This window comes from Micropterus dolomieu, linkage group LG06, assembly GCF_021292245.1.
Source record: "Micropterus dolomieu isolate WLL.071019.BEF.003 ecotype Adirondacks linkage group LG06, ASM2129224v1, whole genome shotgun sequence".
In the NCBI taxonomy this organism is placed as follows: Eukaryota; Metazoa; Chordata; class Actinopteri; order Centrarchiformes; family Centrarchidae; genus Micropterus; species Micropterus dolomieu.
The window spans coordinates 19,403,882-19,426,955 of record NC_060155.1 but is presented as its reverse complement, the minus strand read 5'-3'; the positions used below and the strand labels follow the sequence as shown (position 1 = coordinate 19,426,955).

The 23,074-nt window shown below is 38.9% G+C and overlaps 2 protein-coding genes across 3 annotated transcripts in view; both read left to right on the top strand.

The window, feature by feature from the left end:
- Window positions 1-19,062, top strand: part of pik3r2 (phosphoinositide-3-kinase, regulatory subunit 2 (beta)) — a 31,872-nt gene extending 12,810 nt beyond the window's left edge. The window contains exons 2-16 of one of the 2 annotated variants that reach the window (XM_046051103.1): window positions 605-697; window positions 3,094-3,168; window positions 4,529-4,681; window positions 5,875-6,085; window positions 7,090-7,175; window positions 7,458-7,560; window positions 7,900-7,998; window positions 8,196-8,376; window positions 8,637-8,756; window positions 9,313-9,455; window positions 9,686-9,862; window positions 9,986-10,057; window positions 10,206-10,376; window positions 11,902-12,142; window positions 12,687-19,062. In XM_046051103.1, the coding sequence (XP_045907059.1) occupies window positions 605-697; window positions 3,094-3,168; window positions 4,529-4,681; window positions 5,875-6,085; window positions 7,090-7,175; window positions 7,458-7,560; window positions 7,900-7,998; window positions 8,196-8,376; window positions 8,637-8,756; window positions 9,313-9,455; window positions 9,686-9,862; window positions 9,986-10,057; window positions 10,206-10,376; window positions 11,902-12,109 (1,892 nt within the window). In that variant the 3' untranslated portion in view covers window positions 12,110-12,142; window positions 12,687-19,062. Of the gene's footprint in view, window positions 1-604; window positions 698-3,093; window positions 3,169-4,528; window positions 4,682-5,874; window positions 6,086-7,089; window positions 7,176-7,457; window positions 7,561-7,899; window positions 7,999-8,195; window positions 8,377-8,636; window positions 8,757-9,312; window positions 9,456-9,685; window positions 9,863-9,985; window positions 10,058-10,205; window positions 10,377-11,901 lie in introns of both variants that reach the window. The other variant, XM_046051102.1, reaches the window with a different exon arrangement.
- Window positions 19,063-20,730: 1,668 nt separating this feature from the next.
- Window positions 20,731-23,074, top strand: part of ifi30 (IFI30 lysosomal thiol reductase) — a 5,633-nt gene continuing 3,289 nt past the window's right edge. The window contains exons 1-2 of the mRNA XM_046051470.1: window positions 20,731-20,962; window positions 22,022-22,210. Of these exons, the coding sequence (XP_045907426.1) occupies window positions 20,834-20,962; window positions 22,022-22,210 (318 nt within the window). The 5' untranslated portion in view covers window positions 20,731-20,833. The remainder of the gene's footprint in view (window positions 20,963-22,021; window positions 22,211-23,074) is intronic.

Here is a 23,074-nt window from a genome sequence, read left to right as displayed (position 1 = left end):
GGGGGGGGGGGGGGGGGGATTTCTCTCTTGCTTTCTCCTTTTCTCTTTCTCTCGGAGTGAAAAGATGTTTGATTTAGTCTATGGGGAGTTGTAAAGTAGATAAAGTTTTTGCTCGCCATCAGCACACTTTTTTTGGGAGGGGGGGCCTTTTTATTTTCACTCCTCTGAATAAAGCCTCCTTTTGTTCTTTTGTACGTCTACTAAATTGTTCTGGTTTTATTATCATGTATCTCAGCAGCTAGACCTCCAGACTACAAACTACCATAGAACATGCACCACAAAATTCAAGTTTTCTCTGTGTTTTAATTACTATTAGGAGTTTTTTTTTTTATGAAAACACTTTCCAAACATATGCAACACAGAAGATTAGCTGCTGCTGTGTATTTTGCAAAATAGCTGTGCCTCTTGCAAAACCGATACTAAAATCCACCTTTATCATATTATATTGTGTTCCTCACAGATTTTATATATGCTCACAACATTATACACGCTCTATATCTCCAACTGCTCCTAGTTAACTGCCCTTGTCTGTGTTGCAGCACCCATGTGGCCTTTCAGAGGCTTTGTGCCAGGAGTGTAACAGTGATTTGTGTTGTTGTTTCAGCTGTTTCTGTGCCGGACCTGAGCGAGCAGTTCACACCGCCAGAGACGGCTCCCCCAGCCCTCGTCAGCCTGATCCAAGCCATAGAGAAGAGAGGTATATCCATGTCAACTGTCCAACATATTAGTCTCTCGCCTCCCCATCTTTGTGTCTATGTGCGACTGTCTCCTTCTGCCATCTGCCTCTTGCCCTCATGCCAGCATTTGCACAAGTGTAGAGATATAGACATATGGATCCAGTCAGGCAGTCACACAGATGTAGAAGTGCACTTGCACGTTCATGCACACTGCCAGTACCTCCTCAGTTATTTACTCTATATAGATTTTCTACATTGAAGTTTAACATGGTTAAAGTCAGAACACTTCTCATTGGCCTCGTTGGAGTCCTGCATAGTGGATTAGATTCACACTAAGGTATTAACAAATAGCGCTGAATGGGACTCCATTCACAACTCTGCCTTTTTTTTCTGTCCCTTTTTTATTTTCCCTCTCTTTCTCTCTCTCTCTCTCTCTCTCTCTCTCTCTCTCTCTCTCTCTCTCTCTCTCTCTCTCTCTCTCTCTCTCTCTCTCTCTCTCTCTCTCTCTCGCTCACGCGCACACACACATATTTTCCTCATAGATTAATCTGCAGATAATATTCTCGATTAATCATTCAAATTTGCTTGTTTAATCCAACCAAGTGTGTAAAACCCACAGATATTCAGTTTAAAATGATGTAAAACAGAGAAAAGCAGCAAAGCATCACAGTGAAACTAGTGAACTTTTGGCATTTTTGCTTGAAAAATGAATGAAATTATTATAAGAAATCAACATACAATTTTATACAGAAAATAATGAGATGGATGTGCTGACTTTAGAATGACACGTCTGATTGAACTTCACAAAGAGAAAGCAAAATGTTTTTTATTGATTTTTGTAGCTGTCTCACCATGATTTGCTATTTATTTATTTATTTTGTGTGTAGCTTCTCCAAATCCTGTGCATTACATTGTGGGACAATAGTGTGCGTCAACAGCATACTAAAAAAAACAAGTGCTCTTCGTTTGCATACTGACTTTTTCAAGGATACTTTATTTGTCACTTTTCCAGTGTGAACTCACTACATACTCAACCTGATCACAATGAGATTGTATGGAACTGGGACACAGCTTTAGGTATTTTCATGAAGTGCAGTAATAAAGTGAATCCAGGTAAAAGCCAGTATACCTTAATGATGTCCCTAATATAATCTGTGTTGCAATCTAGTCAAAGAAGTAGAAATATTATAGAGAGTAGACTTGAAACATTTTAGATGTGAATCTACTGGCTTTCCACCTTAGAGACATTTTTCTCATGTTAGGCATTGGGAAAGATGTTAACATCTACTAGAAGGGCGACCGAAGATCTGTCTCTGTATGTAAATAATATAATGTTGCAGTAATCGTGAATTACTTCTCAGTGTTGGATGCAAACACACTCTGACTGCATGGTGTGGTTTTCACAACTACCTGAGAGACTGGCTAGTCTCAAGGAATTGCCTCCTAGTTGCAAGCTGTCTAGACCCAGTGGTCCTCAATGTTTTGTTTTTTTAAGCCTGAGACTCAAAAGAGAAATGTAATCATTCAGAGTTAAAATGTTTTCTTCAGGGATATTTTCACAGGATGTGTAAAATCTATTTCTCATGGAACAGTCTTTCTAACAGGGTTTAAACTGTTATGTAAGTTATGCTGAAATATCTCTTCTTGACCACAATATAAAACACTCTAAACCATGGATTTTTTTCACCCTTGAGTTTCCCTTATCATTAAATTGTCAGGACAGTTTTCATACACTGTCTGAACTATCTGCTTAAAAGAATTTCATCATCCAGGGTTTCAGTTTAGAGTTAAAATTGTCTGTGCTGTGTCTGGTGTTCAGAGTCACTAAATGAATCACACATTTTCCACTGAGAAAAGAACAAACAAAAATGAAACACTTAACACAGGGGAACATGTGTTGGCTCTGCTCTTGTAAATATTACTTGTACAAAAACAGTTGAAGAAACAACTCTCCTCCAATTGATTGATCACCTTCTCTCTGTTGTTGGGTGCCAGACAGTAATGAAAACAACATAGCTGAAATTTAATATCAGCAATTTATTCCAGTATTTCCAAAGAAGTTATCTGGCCATGTCCTTTGTCACGTACAAGTTGCTGCTTACAAATTGACATTGTCCAGTCGGTAATAAAATGTCTGTGATTTGTATTGAGTGTCCATGTCTTCCATGTCTTTTACATTGCATTTTATTATCTAATTAGGCAGCCATAGAGTCATCATTAGAGTGAGCTGCTAGTGAGAAGAGAAGGGCTCACGTGTGAATTTCATTTTATGAATATTTGTTGTCCATTGGCAGAACATACTATCGCTGATTGAACTTCTCCTTATTTTTTCTACTTTGCTCTACTCAACTGTTTCTGTTTTTTGTCAGCTCAGTTGTGTGAACCTTTACTCAACTGCTCTTTTTGTCTTTCTCAGGTCTGGACTGCAAGACATTGTACAGGACAACTGGTTCCTCAGGTTCAGATAGCCCAGTGTACAGCCTGAGCTCCGGTGAGTTACTCTGAGCCAAAGAAAAATACTTTCAGTCTTCTTTTTGTTGTTTTTTGCAAAGTGTATTTGTGTTCACATGGCATTACAGATAGAGTAGGGGTGGGGGGGGGGGATCTATTCACTTAATTATTGTGATTTTTTTTCAAACGATTTTGACATCTATTTTTAACTTTTAATCAATGCCATATTAAGATACATACATACGTCTCTCTCTCTATCTCTCTCTCTCTCTCTCTCGCTCTCCCTCCAGCTAGTCAATGCTAGCACATTATGGGAATAACCATTAACCTGCTAACGGAAATTAGCATTGCGATAATATCGAACAGACCATTTTACTTAACATGCTTAATATAAAATGACATGTGTGCTCATACCTACAGGGATATATTTCCAATGCTCTGTGGAAACAAACTAATAGCTGCTGATTTCATATTGCTAACTCAGTCTGCTACTATGCAGCTTAAACCCTCCACACTAAACAGCTACAGCAACAAAAATTCCCATTGGTTTAAAAAAAAATACAGCTACCACTAGGTGGTTGCATACTATGAGCAGAAACATCTAAGTAGTGGCATCAGTAGTGGTTGATTCAACTTTTTCATATGATCTAGTGTTAAAACCTAAAATTGCAATAATCGTAATATTGAATCACCATACTTGTGGAATAAGAAATACAATTTACAATATTGAATCTGCTCAAATATCGAATCGAGAGATAAGCATATCATCCATATCAAGAGCTAGACTAATTGGTTTATTGCAGATATATTGTATTATTGTATACGTCTAAAATTGCAGTACGGAAATGCCAAAGTAGGTTTGAGTTCATTTAAAAATAGTATCACCGTTTCATAGTTTGACCTCCAGAGATCAGAGTTCATTTTTCAACTGTATGTTTCTTGGTCAAAAAAAATGTTAAGGGATCCATATTGAAATGTATTCTTTATGTTATGTGCTTATTTAAAGTAATATTGTGTATAATATTGATTTCAGCATCGGCCTCACAAATCCAGTATCAGTCGAGCTACAGTATACATTGCGTACTGAAGTGAATTATAGAACGTGCCACGGATATAAAGTATACGGGATGTTTTCTGAGCACGCTGTTTTTCAGCAGTGCTCCACATTTCATGAGGTTACAATGTATATTTTACATCACTGAAAGCAGTCCTCTCACAACAGCATAAACAGTACATATCACCTGGCTCATATAAAGTAGACAAGAATTCAACCTTCAACAGTCAACCCAATCGAGTGTTCAGGCTCGCATTGTGTTGTGGTTGGTTGATTGAGTTTGGTGGAATTTTTTTCTTGCCTTAAGTTGTCACTAAATGTCTTTGTATATGTCTTTGGGCTCCAGAGGGTGACATGGGTCAGAAAGATGTGGGTCACCTGTCTGGGTGTGTCCTGCGCTACCTGAGAGACCTCCCGTCACCAGTCATCCCTGCCTGTATCTACCCTCACCTTCAAACTGCTGTCACACTGCAGCAGCAGGTCCTACAGCAGTCAGCAGGTAAGTCTCATCTCATGACATTTATATTGACTAAATAACCAATTTCTTTAATTAGGAAAGGGTTCCAGTAGACCATAAGCAGAGGTTTTAGGTGATACAAATGACAGATGTACATATGTACTGCAGACCATATCCAAAGCACACCATTAATTTTGTACATTAACTTCCAATGGGATTTCAGTTTATGCCGGGACAGTGTGAAAAACAACTTCAGAGGAAACAGAGAAACTTGCTTGAAATAGGCAGTTCATGAGAGAGAACATTTTTCCTTCCTTTTTTGTTGCTTGATGAATTGTTAATATTACATTTTGTCACAAGGTATTGCGGTTGAGAGTTGGAGCTTTTTTTGAAAACATCCCCTCTGGTGCATTCAGGTGCCGGCATGAGGATCTATTTTGTCTATATCTATTTTTATCTAAAAATCCATGGTATGCTTTGGAAAATGCTCTACAGTAATTCAAAGCACCTACAATTAGCAGTTAATGGGCTTAAACATGCAAAGCCACCTCAAGTTTTTATTGTTCTAAATCTCGATGGGTTCCTCGCTGTTCCAGATCTAGTATTAAGAAAATAACCATAACTCCAAAAATTCTTGAGTTAAGTAAGAAAATATTTTTTGACTCAATAGTAAATAGTAAATAATAAAAGATTTGTTGTTATGTTGGGGATTTAATGCATGGTATGCAAAAAGGATTGTGTGCTGTGTAGCACTAGCCGAAATGAGGTAGGTGTGTGCTGCTGATGTTGTTTCAGTGGATAGAATGGCACCTTTTATTGTTTGAATAAATGCAATTTGAGGAAAAGAATTGCACAAAGCCTAAACTGAGCCTTATATGCAGCGGATCAAAGTCAGTTGCATGTCAGCGTTGAGAATAGAGTCGAGAGGATGAGCTGACTAAGGCATGCTACAAATGCTTCAGCTGATTCTCCTCTACACAAAGGACACCATGATTTAATTTCAGATATATACTAGACCTATTTCATAAACATTCATTGACCCTGATGACATGGACTTGATGTAGATAAAAGTAGGAGTCAAAATGTGTCAGGCTAAACAGTTTGCACAAACATCTAAATTAGCATAATTTTCTAATTTTAATGTCTTGACTCTCCTCAGATTCTCCTCATGCGGTAAAACCTGTAAAAATTGTTACAGTAGTTTTATGTATATATCCTCCTTACGGTTGTTCCAGATGGTGCAGTCGCTGGAACCTTGGACAGAGATGTAAGCCTGGTCCTTGAGAGCTCCGCCACAGTCCCTCTCCATCACCGCCTCACCCTGCAGTACCTCCTCACACACCTGACCAAGGTCACACAGGCACAGGCTAGCAATGGCCTGGACACACACACGCTGGGAATGATCTTCGGACCGCTGCTGATACGGACAGGCCCCTCTACCCCTTGGTAAGCTTTGGTTGCTTGGGATTTTGTACAGAAACAGATGCTGTAGAGTAGGGCTGTCCCCGACTAAGGATTTACATAGTCGAATCAGAATCGTCAAGTCCTGCCTGACTGATAGTCGAATCATGTGTGTGTTTTTGTGCGTGGCGATTGCGAGCGGGGGGTACTACACACGGTAGCTCCGCTATAATCTTGAGAAGCTGCAGAGCTGCAGTCTCTTTTCATTCAACTTACACTGTAAATTTCCAGCTAAACTGAGGCTTTTTGATGACCCTTTTCTCTCTCCTTCTCTCTCGCCAGTCATTCAACAGTCTTGGGCAGACTTTTACGTGCATTACTGCTGCCGACAATTGTATGCACGTCCCCGCGGGTCTATTTCAAGTAACCTGCTATTTAAAAGCAATAAAATATTCTTTATGTGGTTCATCAATGGTGATAAATTATCCGAAATTCGGCACAACACCGTGAAGCTGGGGCTCGGTCTCTTCAGCAAGCGTTCCTCCACTGCCATTGCACACATACACGCTACGCTTACACATGCGCACTGACGACCCAGGGTTAGGGTTACAATTTTGGATTTATTCACGCACTTAAAAAACATTTATTGAAAGTTTTATTCTTTTTACATATTTAGTTACAGCATTAAACGTTGAAATGTTTATTGGCTGTATATTAACTTATTGGGAGAAAACTGGTAGTTCTATGTAAAATCAGACGTTGAGCACCTCCATATCTCCAAAATGGCATGATCCTTGTTTCACTGAGATGCTTCGACTGTGAGATTGACAGTCGAATCAGGCTCCGCCCATCGAAGCATCGAATCTTCGACTATTCGGGGTCAACCCTACTGTAGAGTGTGTCAAGTTAAAGAATTGTTCATCTCGGATATGTCAGGTCGGTGAAGCATTAGGCTATGGAACTAAATAAGCACATCTAGTGTTTTATTTATCAAATCTGGAGTCTCAACTGTATATCGTTAAACTGTCCATTGACTGATTGATTTGCAGGGTGTCTTTGGATGAGGAGTTGCCTGCCCTTGTGGTGGAAAGGCTGCTGATAGAGAGAACTACGGAGCAAGACCTCACTCCTCCGGGTATGTTATTTTTAGTAAGGCTGCGTAGAATATGTTCATGTTATAGTACAGCACAAAGACATTATTAAGTGTATCCAGTAAATGTTGATAATGTTAGCTTTAATACGCTACAAGCTATTTCTGTCAGACCAAAAGGTTTGTACGTGAAGGTACTTTTAAGCAGTTTCCCGGGAGTTAATGTGTTAAGTGACTGTTTGGATCCAGTTTGTCAATTTATAAAATGCTTTTAATGGTGGTGTTTCTGTGTTTATGTTCATCTGGTGTGTGTGTGCCTGTTTCCAGTTCTTCCAGCAAAGCCAGTCAAGTCAAAAATGGCACCGTCGGCCATGACGGACACAAGCAGCCTGCTGACCGATGCCGAGTGGTACTGGGGAGAAATCTCCAGGTAAATTATGAAAATTGATTGTTACTGTTGAATTTGGTCAGAGTTAATATTAAGTTGTCATTTATTTAAAGTATTGGATAAAAAATGTAATTTGACAGAAGTGCTGCCTTACAATGACCAGTTACCATGTGTGATAGCCTTTAGCTCCTAAGTTCGTTCAATGAAATACTTGCTGTTTGCAGTAGATACCAGCAAATTAGGATTATTGTGTGCAATACTAGTCCACTATACATGAAACAGCTTCCAGAAAGCCAGTTTCTTTTTTCTATTTTGCTGTTAAATTGCAGCTAAACACGTTTAATGTTCATGAAGTAAATACTGCATGTCATGTATTTGCAGAGAGGAGGTGAATGAGAAGCTGCGAGACACTCCAGATGGTACTTTTCTGGTCCGAGATGCCTCCAGTAAACTGGAAGGCGAATACACTCTCACCCTCAGGTAAAGGAACACTTCTGGTTTAGGTTTTTTTGTTGAACATCTGCAGTATTGACTTGAATAGTTACTATAGAAATAAAAATTGTGACATACAGTGGAAACAAAGGTTTTTGCTAAAAGTTAACAGACAATCAACATGTACAGCCATACCTCCACTTATATTCTATCTTTCCTCTTTTGGCTCCTGTCTCCACCTGCAGGAAAGGGGGGAACAACAAGCTTATAAAGATTTACCACCGAGACGGGAGGTACGGCTTCTCAGAGCCTCTTACCTTCCTGACTGTAGTGGAGCTCATCAATCACTACCGCCATGAGTCCCTGGCCCAATACAATGCCAAGCTGGACACCAAGCTTCTGTACCCTGTCTCCAAATATCAACAGGTCGGTAAAGCTGCAGATTATTTAACAGTTTGTTCGATTGTTGATGGAAGTAAGAGTCTTCAAATTTACTTCATTAACTTTGAATCATCAAATTCATAAGCAAAATCCCACTGCATGCTTCCTATGATTTAAAAATACTTTGCAAAGTTGATCTCATTATTTTTTATCATTAAATAAGCATGGTGTGCTTGAGTTGTGTTTCATTGTTTCATTCATCAAAGTGGTGATTTTGCGCTCATCTGCATTTTTGCACGGCTCAGTTGGTGAAGGAGAACAGTATAGAGGAGGTGGGAGAGCAGCTGAAGGTCTATCACGAGCAGTACCAAGAGAAGAGCCGCGAGTACGACTCCCTGTACGAGGATTACACACGCACCTCACAGGTATTCAACACACGCATACACAGTCTCTCTCACTCAAATTGGGAGGGGTGTTACACAGTATAATAAATCATACTTTGTTTCCTGTTTGTATTCTTCATATAAGGCACAAACATTATGCATGCATATGTAACTGTTTTTAGTAAAATATTCTAAACATTACATTAATATATAATAAGGAAAAGTGTGCAGAACACCAGTAGACAAAGACAAAGATAAAATCACTGTAAAAGCATGTACAATATAAAAAACACAAGTATTAAGTTAGTAGAAAAGTAAAGGAATATTGATATATCTGTAGAATACAGTATTACCCTACATTAATATGAAAATTTGAAGATTAAAGTTGTGAACTTAAAGCAAATATATGCATATATTCAGCATGCATCCCCTTCTCTGTTACTTTTTACATTACACAACAGTAGTTGAGTGTCTGAACCGGAGTTTTAACATCAGCAGGTAGACCGGATAAGTGTGCATGTATGTCCGCAGCTTAGGACTAAATGAAATACAGTAAAACATCAAATGGACAGTCACAGTCTGTCTGTCTTTTCCGCAGGAGCTGCAGATGAAACGCACAGCCATTGAAGCCTTCAATGAGACCATTAAGATCTTTGAGGAGCAGTGTGAGACTCAGGAACGCTACAGCAGAGAATCTTTGGAGCGATTCCAACGTGAGGGCAATGAGAAAGAGATTCAAAAGTAAGTTTATGTTTGTATGCATGGGGTCTTTAATAAACCTGGTTTAATTCATCTGCTAAATCAAGACGGTATGAATGCAAAGCAGGCAGATGCAATGGATGAATGCAATTTGTTTTCCTGACTTACAAAACTGAACTGAGCTGCTACATTGGAATAGCATTTCGTCACATTTTTTATTTAGCGTTTGAAGAACACGTAGCCATAAGGATTTTGTCATGCTCTCAAATCAGGATCCAGAGCAACTCAGAGCGTTTGAAGTCTCGTGTGAAGGAGATCCACGACAGCAAGCGGAAGCTGGAGCAGGACCTGAGGCAGCAGGTCTGTGATAACAGAGAGATCGACAAGAAGATGAACAGCCTCAAACCGGATCTCATGCAGCTCCGCAAAATCAGAGACCAGTACTTAATGTAAGGATTGTCAATTAAAGATTTACTTTACGTTTAGATTTCATTCCTATTCAAGAATATAACAGAATATACAGTATAATGGTAAATTGTCAGCATTAAATCTGTGGTTTTCTGGCTTTGCAGATGGCTAACCCAGAAGGGGACAAGGCAGAAGAAGATCAATGAATGGCTGGGCATTAAGAACGATGCTGATGAGTAAGTGTTTGAGATGAAGTAATGGCTCAGCAACTTCGTGCTGTGACGACTGGGTGCTGCAATATCTCCACCTATAATTTAGGGAGTGGTTGGCTCTCATGATATGACATGTGATCAAGTGTCTGCTGCTTTATTTTTGTGTTTCCAGCTCCTACTCACTGGAGGAGGATGAGGGCTCACCTCACCATGATGAGTGTACCTGGTATGTGGGTGACATCAAACGCACCCAGGCTGAGGAAATGCTGAGAGGCAAATGTGACGGAACCTTCCTCATCCGTGAGAGCCAATCACAGAAGGGCTCCTACGCCTGTTCTGTAGTGTAAGTTTTGTTTGTGCTTGTTCGGGAAAAGTCTGTACAAAACATCTTTTCAGCTGTTAAAGAATTATTATTTTCTATTTTTTAGTGCGATGATGTATTTCCACTTCAATAACTGTGTAGGCAATGTAAGTTTGATAGCAGGATATTTTAATATGATATAAACACTGTCATATATAATATTAACTGTAACAGTGATCTTTAAGCTATGATAGACCCACTGTGCCACCATGAGGCAGGGGTAAAACGTTACCATGAACTGTTGTAAAAGAGTGGGACTGGAAAAAAAGATTCCATGATCACTATGTCTAACAAAGTAAATATCACAACACCTGCATTTTCTTTATGGTGAAATACAACATGAAACCACAACAATCGAAACTGTATTATAAAGGGGTTCTTGAGCCCATCTAATATATCTGTGGGGGTACGTTGGGAACCACTGATCCAATACATTTACACTTAACATCAGGTTTTTGTCAGTTCTTAAAGTGGCTGTCATCTATATTGTAACAATAGATGAAATGACACTGTGAAAACAATGTGACAATGTAAAAGGTGTCGCTCGTAGTGATGAATCTATAGAGAATTATGACCCGAATCTGCAACTCCCCTCAGATTTACAGATAGTGACTTTCAGCTTATTGGGTACTGTTTGGTCCACTCTGACTGCTCTCATAACATTGTTTATGGCAGGAGCAGCAACTGTTTTTAGTGTAAAAACTTAAAAAACCCACTGTACACTACCTGCTCAGCACCAAACAGCAGACAGACACAGTTAACGACTAACTGGTGAACATAGTGGAGCAGTTAGCAGCTAAAGAGCTAGATACTTCTTTTGAGAGTTGGTAGAGACCAAAAAAAGAGTTAAAGGGCAGAGAATAATGGACAGAAAGATGACTCCAAATGAATGATAATGCTGCTCGTAACTGCTGGTTGTGTAAATGAGCAACCTTTTTCTAAGTTTGCCATATGAACTGAAAAGCTGATATGTCAATGTTGCATTTACTTCTTGTTTCTACCGTCCCTAATTGGCCAAAAAAATCTGTTATTGCAGGTTTGCAGAGCAAGCATTTTTTATCTAGATTTATATTTTTACTGACAATTAGCAGTCACACACTGGGAAGTCCCTGTTCACCAAAATACAAAGGACCCCAAGACACAAGCAGGACATGACTCAAACTTACATGATTGCAAAAGTTCTCACTATAATTCTCACACATTACTACATTACATTACTAGTCCCTTTTTTTTAGAGTCATGAGACATATTTAGTTAACAGTGGCTCAGTCCCATCAAGTGTCCCAGTAAGCCATGTCAGTGAGCCATCATGCACAATACCAGGACCCCTGAACTAGCTCACCTAAATGGAACACAGTCATTTTCAATGTTATGACTTACACCTGTGCTTTTTTTGTGCTATTACATGCTAAACTGTCAGTACAATAAGTCATGTATATGTCAACAGGATTTTACTCTAGGGACAATGTAAAGCATCTGTAAAAATGATATCTGTCCTTCTTTCCAGTGTGGAGGGTGACACGAAGCACTGCGTCATATACAAGACGGTCACAGGTTATGGATTTGCTGAGCCCTACAATCTGTACTCGTCCCTCAAAGACCTGGTGCTCCACTACAAAAACGTCTCCTTGGTCCAACACAATGACCAGCTGAATGTAAATCTAGCCTATCCTGTCCTGGCCCGCTCTCAGAACCAGAACCAGCACCCCAGATGAATCCTCCACCAGCAGTGTAGGACGCCAACCAGGGTGGGGACATTTTCACTCATATGCATTGGGAAAGAATAAACCTCTGAACAATCCTTGTTCTTGTTTAAGTGGCGATAAATAGACTCAACAGCCATGATTTAAAATTCGTAAGTTTTTTACTGGAGGCTGGTGCTAATTTCCCACGCTGACCCAAATCAGCAAATAGCACTCCTTGCTAACAGCATGGCTTCAAAATAAGCACACTACTACCAGTAACGAAGCACTGTATAGTTAGCCTGGCTGACGCAGTGAGTTTTCACTTGAGTGTCGCATTAGACAGCCATGACTCTACAGTGTCAGTTATGAGAAAAGAAGCGTGAGAAATTCACAAAGAAAATAACTTTGATAATGAGAAATATATGACTAAATGTGTTAAAAGATGACAAAATAAGCACACAACAATGTTGTTTTCAAGATTGTGGAGAAAACGAGAGAAACCACATGGTGGAATGAATTTACAGGAGACACTTTCATTTTTCTTTTGTTTTTTGCCTTGAACACGTAATAACAGTCCATAGACAAAGGCCCAATCTGTCATCCCCAGACTGCCTGCAAACTCTCCATCGACAAAAGCCTCAGCTGTCATCCACTGAAAGGACTGGCTTGGCTAAACCAGGCTGCTCTCTTCGCACCTAAAGGCGGCTGAGAAACCGTGGACCAGGTCACTGGAGCCAGAAAGTGGGGGTTGATGTTTTTAGGGTTTTTTAAAACATTGATTGAATTTAAAGCTTGCTTAAGTGCCATAGTAATAGCTTTGAATGACCACAAGCCTGTGTCACGAGAACAAGGGGGCACGTCAAGGTTGAAAGAAGGAAGGAGGGAATGTTGACATAGACAAAGCTACAGCTTTAAAAGATACACAACACATAAGTATATTTTTTAAGAAATTATCTTAATTTCCAACTGCTTTGGCTCTCAGTGGGCCTCCTTTTGAACTGACGAGGTACAACATACAGTACATACTGTATTACAGGATAGAAATGCATTGTACGTATTTGGTATATAATTACTTTTTAATCACAATACACTAGATGGAAAGGTACATTGATAAATGCAGTTCCACATGATTCAGGTTTCCTTCTAAATGGAATTTGTGGAAAGACTCCTGCAATGAACGTCTCTTTGTTTAAGACTTCTTCCTTCTTTTTTCATCCTCTTTAATACTGTAGCACCTGTAGCCATCGACTTAAGGCATAACTGTTAGTGCTCCTTTTTTTGTCTTATTTCTATATACTAAAGACACTTGCAGAACATCAATCTATGTGATTCTTGTATCTTCGGTACTGTATTTACCTCGTCTCTAGTTAGATTAGACTGTTTTAGTGGTACGATGTCCTTGCAGTTGTGCGTTGTCGTTTTGTTTTGATGTAGATTAACTGACGGTACTTCCTGCCCCCCTTGCGCTTGACTGTTCATTTCATCACAAGCTTGACTCAGAGCTGTAGAACATTTATGTACAAAAAAAAGAAAGCAGTAATATAACTCATGTACAGTATATTTCAGACACACATGCTGTCAGTGTATGTGACTTTATACAGTTTAAATGCCATGTTTCTTAATGTTTTCAGAATATTTGCTATGCTCTTAGATTTCTGTTTAAGGATACACAGTATCCAGCTAATGTGAGCCAAATGAAGGATGTCTTTTCATGTAGCAAGAAAGAAAAGAGAAAAAAGAAACGATCCTTTTGCCATTTAGCATGGCCTCTGTGGTCTGAGAGATTATCTAGTACAGTATGCGTGGAGTCCTTCATTTGCGTTGTTGTTTTTCTGTAGTGCATATACAGTATGATGTGTGGTAGTACTATGCACAACACATTCTTAGATTTACAGTAGTTCTCTGATCAATCCCCTCCCTCAGTTATGTGCTGTGGCAGGGAATTTCTCCCCGTCTCCCTCATGTTCATTTGGCTTGAGGTAAAGATTGTACCATCTCTGTTCTGTGCCACTTTCAAAGCACAGTTGTGTAGAGGCATGGTCATTCAGTTATTCTAGTGTGGCCGATGAAAATTAAAGTTGATTTACATAGTTGATTTCTTGAGAATGAATGCATATAAATAATCTCTCAAATGTCTTACATATAGACTCAGATTGCCAAAAAGGTTAAAAAAAGAGTATTTTTGTAGAAAGGTATAGAAGAGTCAAAAGTAATTGGCAATACAATGTTTTAGAAAAAAGTGCACTGTTTTTAAAGGTTGCACATTTGGCTTGTTGAATTTTGTCTTATTTTGGTTGAAGAGGGATAGAAATTTGGAAGAAGTTTTGCTCCAAAATGAGATGTTCACCTTCTCTTGTGGTCATGAAAGTCAGTTATTAGTTAATATCAAACCTACGTTTCATCTAAAGACCTCCTGTAAGTTTTCAACAAATACAATGTTTTTTCAGCATTGTATTGATATTTCTGTTTTTGACATGTTTCACAAAGAAATTTCAGGTTTCAACGTTTTTTTTCAAACAGACCAATCCCATTTTTAAATGAAACCTAACTCTACCTGAAAAGTTTAAATCAAGACATCAGTTTGAGTTCAGTCAGGACGAATCAATTGTACTGTACTTTGCACAGTTCTTGGCAAATAGAAAATCCCAAGAATTAAACTAGAGGTGACGGCGGTGCTTCTGATTAGAGGGCTTTAAAAACATGTGAGCGAGAAAGATTAGAAGTGCCTTTAGTCATTGTGATGAGCTCGTCTTCTCCTCATTGTCACTGGAGCATTGCTCTACAAGATGGTGCCACCACCACCATATGCTGTGCCCCATGGTTCACAAATTTGCCATTTATCAAAGACTAAAGGATATCTGGCAAATTAGGATAGTTGTGTGTGTGTGTGTGTGTGTGTGTTGTGTCTGTGTCTGTGTTGTGTCTGTGTCTGTGTCTGTGTTGTGTATGTTAGAGCAAATCTGAGCATGTTATAAATAAGAGAGTGACAGATTTTAGTTGTGCCTCTTCGTTGTTACATCTATAGTTGTTAAATATTCCTTCTTTCTATGATGGGGGCTGTACAGTAGCTTGGTGCTCTATCTCACTGTGCACCAAAGCTAGATTTCTTTGGTGTGTTTTTTTTTTTTTAATTATGTGTGTGGTATATTTTTGGATAAAACTCAGATAAGACAGAAATGTGAACCATACACATCCGTGGCCCAGCCCAGTTGTTTAAAGCTCATTTGATAAGCTCTCAAGTTGATGCATGCAGCATTTTTCAGTGTTTTATATTAAGGGTCATTTACTTTGTGAACAGGCGATCTGGTTGAGTCATCCGCCACTGCTGACACATCCATTATCCAGTTTGTTGGACCAACACTTTTGTGACTGCACTTTTTTTCTGTTCCACACACTCAAACTAGTGTGTTTAACACCCAACAACCATAAATTCGCAGACAATGGTGAAGCTTAGTTGTCAATGGCGTTTAAGCTCTTTCCATACAGGTTAGCGGGAGTGATTGGCATTTTTCTTTTTGATATCGGAGTATACAGTGTACAGTATATGTTTTTGTTGTTTTTGCGGACAACAATTGTCATGTAATTCTAATGCTTTTGACTGATTGCAATGTTTTCATTATAGGTTTAGTTTTACTATATGGACTGTATAAACTCTGTAATACTTATAAAAAAACAACTTTAAGGAGAGCTGCTGGCTCATTATGCAATTCGTGCCCACACAGCAAAATTGTCCAACTTAACAAGATGAATAACATTCATTTTCCTAAAGATTCATTCACCCAAATTGCAGAAAGATATTATATTTTACTTTCTGTTGCGGTATGTAAACATGCAATTTAGAAATATCAGTCTTCAGAATTCTTTCTACTGAAGAAATAGTCCTTTAGAAAACTGTTCAAAGTGGAGTAACCAAAACTGGAAAGACATATTGCTGTTTTTAAATGCTTTTAGGAGCACAAATGAAATTCAGTTCACCCCCATTATACTCGTGTGGCTCAACACATGAAAGTGAAACTAAATGCATGGCTAGATACTGCTAGGGGAAAGTGAAAACTTTGGGGGGTTTTAGGGGGATTTGGGTAAGCCAAAAACATGTATGGGAAAATCATGCCAGTTTTTAGTTACTTAAAGAAAAATAGAAACGTAGAACTGAAAAGCTTGTTAAGGTGAACATTTTTGCAGTGTAGGTAAACACTTTCATCTGCCATATACGCCATGTTAATAACAGATGTTTAATAGCTAGAAGCAATGCAACTTTAGTAGCAGTGAAACCTGGTCAGGCAGTGAGACAGGCATAAAACGGGCAGAAGATGAAGACTTTATTGCGCTTTGACTAGCTTAGAGGTGAGAGTTTAATCCCACCTTTGGTAGACGTAACTCAAGACTCAAAGCTTTCATCCCGCTCATCTATTAGATATGCATTTGTGTCAGAGCTTCTTGAAAAACATTTTCTATATGACAAATGATCAATTAAATATTTTTTCATCAGCTTTGGTACACTGTAAATGATATTTCTTGAAATGGCCTCACACACAAAGCACATCTTTCACTGACTACAAAGAAAGACATATATTTGGTGTCTAAGGTTTGAAGAATGAGAGACATACTAGAGAATAAATATTTTGAAATATATACTTAGATATCTATATTTTTGGATGATGTAATTCTGATTTGGACTGTGCTTGAAACAGATCAGAAGGAGGCTTTGATGTGAACATGATCTTTAGACTTGCTCCACGGCTGCTTTGTATTTGAGCAGTTATTGAAACGCAAGCGTTTTTACTAATCAGCTGCAGTAAGCTTCATTATGATCAGCAACAAACTTTGTGGCGACAGTTGATTGACATACATGTAATCTATTAAGCATGATTATCAGGTGCATTCAGAGGATGAAGCAAGCTTTTGTACATGTGTTAATATTTACAGAGCTGAGTCTATATGTTAAACGCAGTCTTGGCTGCTTTGCATTTATTAAATATTAGAGAGGAGTTGTTTCTTGTTTTGTTTTTTCTTGAATGTGAGAATCTGTTTCATTGTGAGTAGAGTGTTGCACCACAAAAGATACACTTAATGTAGGATGCTGCCACAGAGATCCACCACAGATTGGAAACTGATGCTGTAACAAAGTGAACCATCTTACCACTGTATCTTCCTTTGGCAGATCTCTGTGGTCTCTAAAGTTGTTTTTTCTTTTTTGTCCTGGACTCAAACACGCAGGCAGGAGTGGGGGAAAAAAGAAAAAATAATACCTGATAACATGAAAAAAGGTACACCGTTTAACGGTTCATGATCACTCCTTTACGCAGATCTTTGTACAAGGAACAATGATGGCATTACAAAGTGTTCTGTTATGGTGCCTGAGTATATTATTCGTTTTTTATTTGGCTTTTTAAAAAAGCTGATAGATTTGTCTGTCCAAATGTTTTGTTTGTTTGTTTGTTTGTTTGTTTATATCTGTTTATGTCAACCTTACAGAGCCTATAAAGAAAAAAATAAGCTAGCTTGAAATTTTTCCTTCATACAGAAAAAAGAAATACAAATGTTTACAATATGTAATTAACCAAATAGTAAATATGCGTTTGAGAATCAATCTGTCTGTCCCTCAAAGTGGCTGTGATAGATTGATTTATATTTCATTATTTCCTTTCATTTTAAACTTGAAAATGTTATGACTGCTTGTTCTGTTTTTTTTTTCTGTTTCGGTTTGTTCCTCTTTTTTTCACTATGAGAACAGTGCTCCCTCAATTTCAAAATAATAACTTAACAGTATAGGTCAACAAGATACATTTTTCCATAATACATAGGTATTCATCAGTCTTTGTCATTCTTTACCTGCTGACTACTTCACCTTACACTGAGCCTTGTATATGCATAACTGAATCCTAACTTGAGACGCTGTCGCATCTTTTGCTGTTTATATTACACACAGTTTGGTAGATTTCAGTGTGACTCTGCCAGGTGTTTTTCTGGTAAGAACTCTGTTCATAGAATTTATAGTGGGTGACTCCCACATGTTGTGAATAACAGTAAAAACACACCACAGGGTGAACATGCTTGAGTACAATTTTAGTACACAAACAGTTGGAAATTCAGGTATAAGTATCAAGAGGCATCCAATTCTTCATTTTGCACTACACAGATGATGCTCAAATGAAAAGTGGAATCAGTTGCTCTATTGGTTGGTTAACTAATTTTTAAGACCAAAATGTATCCACTATATGTAATCTCAGCTTGTGTGTGATTTCCATTTAAAAGATGATGACGTTAACTGCACTTTCATTTCCCCTTTTTTTTGCCTGTATCAAATTCTCGGTCTGGACTTGGACCTGAAAGGTTTGATTATTCTGATGGAAATGTTTTCACTGGTGTACAGTAGTTTACATTCAAGACCCAACTTTGCACGTTGGAGAAAAGATTGTCAGTGATCCACTTGGCAACGGGCAACAATACAGAGAAACAACGATTTAAAACACACATCCACATTGTTACACTAATAACAAGTCAATGTGTCGTCTCCCTTTCCCTTTGACCTACCATGTTACCCAACAAGTTGCCTAGTGTATCACTGCCTCAGCAGCAGCAACAACAACAACAGATACATGGTTTTTAATACATAGTAAATAATGATGTGGTCTCTTTCTTTCAAAAACGGTGAATGGAAATGAATGGGGCAGTCAGATAAAGCTACTCTACACCAAAGTGCAATTGAACTCAGAGGGAGCACTGTTTCAGCCAGTAGATGCATATTGGTTGAGGTGTGCCCAACCCCTATGCACGAAAAGATGGTTATTCTTCTCTTCTCTTGTGTAATCCTCCCTCCGTTGGTCTGTCTTAATTCAGATGCGACGTTTCTTTCTTTCTCTCTCATGTACAGCTTGCTTCAGAGTTGTGTTTGTTCTCAGACAGGTACTCTTTCATCTGTACGATTCTTTCTTTAGGCTGATGCAATGATTTTAAAAGACAATAAAAGATATATGAAATGATGTCTGCTGCCTGTCTGGTTTTGTCTTATGCGCTCTTCTTGCTTCATGCTGTAATGATAAGCAAAGCATCACCTTATCACACTTTAATATCTGGCTGACTTTTTAAGATGGTATCCCTCATTTGTAGCACATACTGAAAGTTATTTATTGGGAGGGAAAAACTGTTCAAAACTTAAAATGTATCAAATATGTCAAATCTGTAATTTACAGTGCTGTTCTCAAAATGAGTTTTTGTTTTACCATGAGATACAAACATAAACACAGGTATTCCTTCCTTCACCCTTGTTCAGTTTTAAGGGGTATGGTCTCCATTTTGTTTGTAACGTGTGCCCAAGTTTCAAATACCCATAGCTTTGCACAAACACAAACTTCCCTTTATCTGTTTGTAAAGGAACTTCTTTGGTAAAAGCAGTTCTAATTAAAACTGTCTATAGTGAAGAATGTGGTGTAACCAGAATAACCAGGACATATGTTCTGGTATATCTAGGAAGATACGGCTGTTGACTTTTTGAACATATAATCTTTAATGCTGTAACAACCACAAATTAAATACCATTCACTTCCATTATTGTAGGATGGATACATATACATGATAAGGGTATCTCAAAACTATTTAGATATCACTTGAAAAGAGAATATGTGTTTGTAAGACCGTATAACCCACATTTCTGCACACTGTAGGTAAATATGGAAAAAGCAGACAAATGTTAAAGTAGCATAGATAGATTACCGTTTTGTCTGTAAAACTCCAAGTCAAAACGCAGAGAAGCAGACAGGAAGCAGTGAATCATGCAGTCAAATAGGCTTCCGTGTCTGTCTCTGTCCTGGTTTTTATATGAAATCTGTTAAAGACCATGTGAGAGTCACCAGGTGAAACCTGTAATAGTGTCCAAAGGTTTGTGATGTTGTGCTGCAGTGTGTGTTTCTTATGACTCTTCTTGAGCAAGACTTATGGACTGCGGGACTGAGCTGTGATATGACATTGCTTTATAAATAGCCAGGTGCCCAAGTCATGCCAAGAAGACTATCCAACAAAACAAGAAAAACAACAAACTAGGTGAACGGATCGCAAGACTGCAACTCCTACTAGAAATATTATTAATTTCCTCATTTATCTTTATCCTTGCAGGAACAGTTCCTAGAAAGGACCCCTTGACATACAGTAGCCTACAGGACAAGGTTAAGGTTTCTGCATTTGCAGAACAGACAGTGTATTGGAGTTTTTTTAAATGTATTTAAGCAATATAACTCATAGCACAGTAGCTTAAAACCAATGCATGTTGTGAAATTATTAAGTTTCATATTTAAAGTTTTTACCCAGTTCCAAAAACTTTAAATTTCCAGCCCACCCCAACATGTGAAACAACGTGTTTTTTTTAAGTATACCACATTGTCTCCTTCTGAGAAAACTTTAAATACCCAGGTGGAAAACTAGCAAAACCATTGTCAACTAAATGAACATTTGCATGAAGGCAAATCTACGACCACGCAAAAGTCATGACATTTTGACAGATTTCTGTAGAATCAGTTTCCCCTAAAATAGCAGCAGTCCCTGTGTGTCTCTGCAGGGATGTCTTCCAGTTACAAGTGACGCTGTCTTGATCATGTGAGCGAGATCCAATCAAAAAATCGGTGGCCTCCACGAGGAAGCGTCGGGTGCTGTATTTAAAGTTGCAGTGGACAACCGTCCGTAGGTCAGCGTTGTGTTGTTGTTGCTGCTACTCACTAACTTTGTTTTCGAGTGTCAAACAAAACCGCACTGCAACTGAAGATGAAGGTCCCCCTGCTGCTGATTCTGACCGTGTGGTTGAACACTCAGTACGGCTGCTGCGCTCTCTCTACATGCTCCCATCCTCCGTCACAGTGGTGCTCCTCTCTGGACTCAGCGATCCAGTGCGGGGTAAGATTATTGATCTAACAGGGAAGCGTTTTAGACTTTATCTTATTTAATGACCACAGGAAATTGTCTTTATCACTCTTTCTGAATGGCTGGGGTCTGTGACAATCACACCTTATAGTTCCGGGTCAACAGTTTAACGGTTTTATGTCATAGACTGTATTTTCAGCGGTAGGTTATGCTTTTGTAGTCTGGACTCATTGAGGAAGAAGTTAGGGGATTTTACAGAGCTGGGACTAACGCGCTCGGCTGTGGAACAATTTAGAGAAGGAGGAAGTAAAAAGGTCAAAAAAGTTACTTTCTTTGCCAGGTTATTGCATGTTATATGTCTTCTATTTATTATTTGTTTTATGACGTGTATTGACTACTGTTGCGAACCAAATTGCCCCTCGGGGACAGTAAAGGCTATCAAATAAAATAAAATAAAATCTCAGTAACATCTCCCACAGACACACTCCAGAAAACAGAGACTCCATATCCTCCTGAGACCTAGAAGACAAAACGTTTTTAACTTTTGATGTCCTTTACATAATTCCAGTAATTGAGATGCGAGAAACATGTCAAACAGATTTTTTAAAATGTTTTATCATATGTCCTTTTGTAGGAGACATCAGGTGTCTTGACGCAAAAAATACATTAAAAGTTAACAATTTGGCATTGATAAGAACATTTCATCAAGGAAAATTCATATTCATTTTAAGAAACAAATCACTACCTAAAAAATATTACTACCCCAAATAAGGTGACGATCTGAAACTAAGGATGAGTCAGTACACATACAGTGTGATGAACACATCATGCATGGTTAATCAGAAGTCAATTCTTGTATTTGAGACACAAAGAAACATGCTGCATCTGCAAATATTTTCTGCCTGTTTAAGAACGGGGCATGCTTAGTTGCAAACTCTCTATTGAAATTTGAAATTTACCACTGACCCTGAAGTCTACTTAAATTGCCACCAAATGGGAAATAGCCTGACCTTGCTTTGGCACACACTCAAAGGGAAACGAGGAGAGCAATAAGGTGAAAGTTAACCTCAACACTTTTGCCCCCTTGTGCAGGTTTTGAAGCAGTGCCTTGAGTCTAACTTCACGCGGTCCCGCCAGACTGTAGATGCAGTCGAGGTGGGGCTTTACTATGAGAGTCTCTGTCCTGGCTGCAGAGCGTTTCTCAGTAACATGCTCTTCCCTACCTGGCTCTTGCTGAATGACATCATGACTGTCACTCTGGTGCCATATGGCAATGCACAGGTAAGCAGCAAACCAAACACCTTGGGTATACACTGGGATCGTAGTTCCTCTATACACTCACCTAAAGGATTATCAGGAACACCATACTAATACTGTGTTTGACCCCCTTTCGCCTTCAGAACTGCCTTAATTCTACGTGGCATTGATTCAACAAGGTGCTGAAAGCATTCTTTAGAAATGTTGGCCCATATTGATAGGATAGCATCTTGCAGTTGATGGAGATTTGTGGGATGCACATCCAGGGCACGAAGCTCCCGTTCCACCACATCCCAAAGATGCTCTATTGGGTTGAGATCTGGTGACTGTGGGGGCCATTAGTACAGTGAACTCATTGTCATGTTCAAGAAACCAATTTGAAATGATTGGAGCTTTGTGACATGGTGCATTATCCTGCTGGAAGTAGCCATCAGAGGATGGGTACATGGTGGCCATAAAGGGATGGACCTGGTCAGAAACAATGCTCAGGTAGGCCGTGGCATTTAAACGATGCCCAATTGGTACTAAGGGGCCTAAAGTGTGCCAAGAAAACATCCCCCACACCATTACACCACCACCACCAGCCTGCACAGTGGTAACAAGGCATGATGGATCCATGTTCTCATTCTGTTTACACCAAATTCTGACTCTACCATCTGAATGTCTCCACAGAAATCGAGACTCATCAGACCAGGCAACATTTTTCCAGTCTTCAACTGTCCAATTTTGGTGAGCTTTTGCAAATTGTAGCCTCTTTTTCCTATTTGTAGTGGAGATGAGTGGTACCCGGTGGGGTCTTCTGCTGTTGTAGCCCATCCGCCTCAAGGTTGTGCGTGTTGTGGCTTCACAAATGCTTTGCTGCATACCTCGGTTGTAACGAGTGGTTAT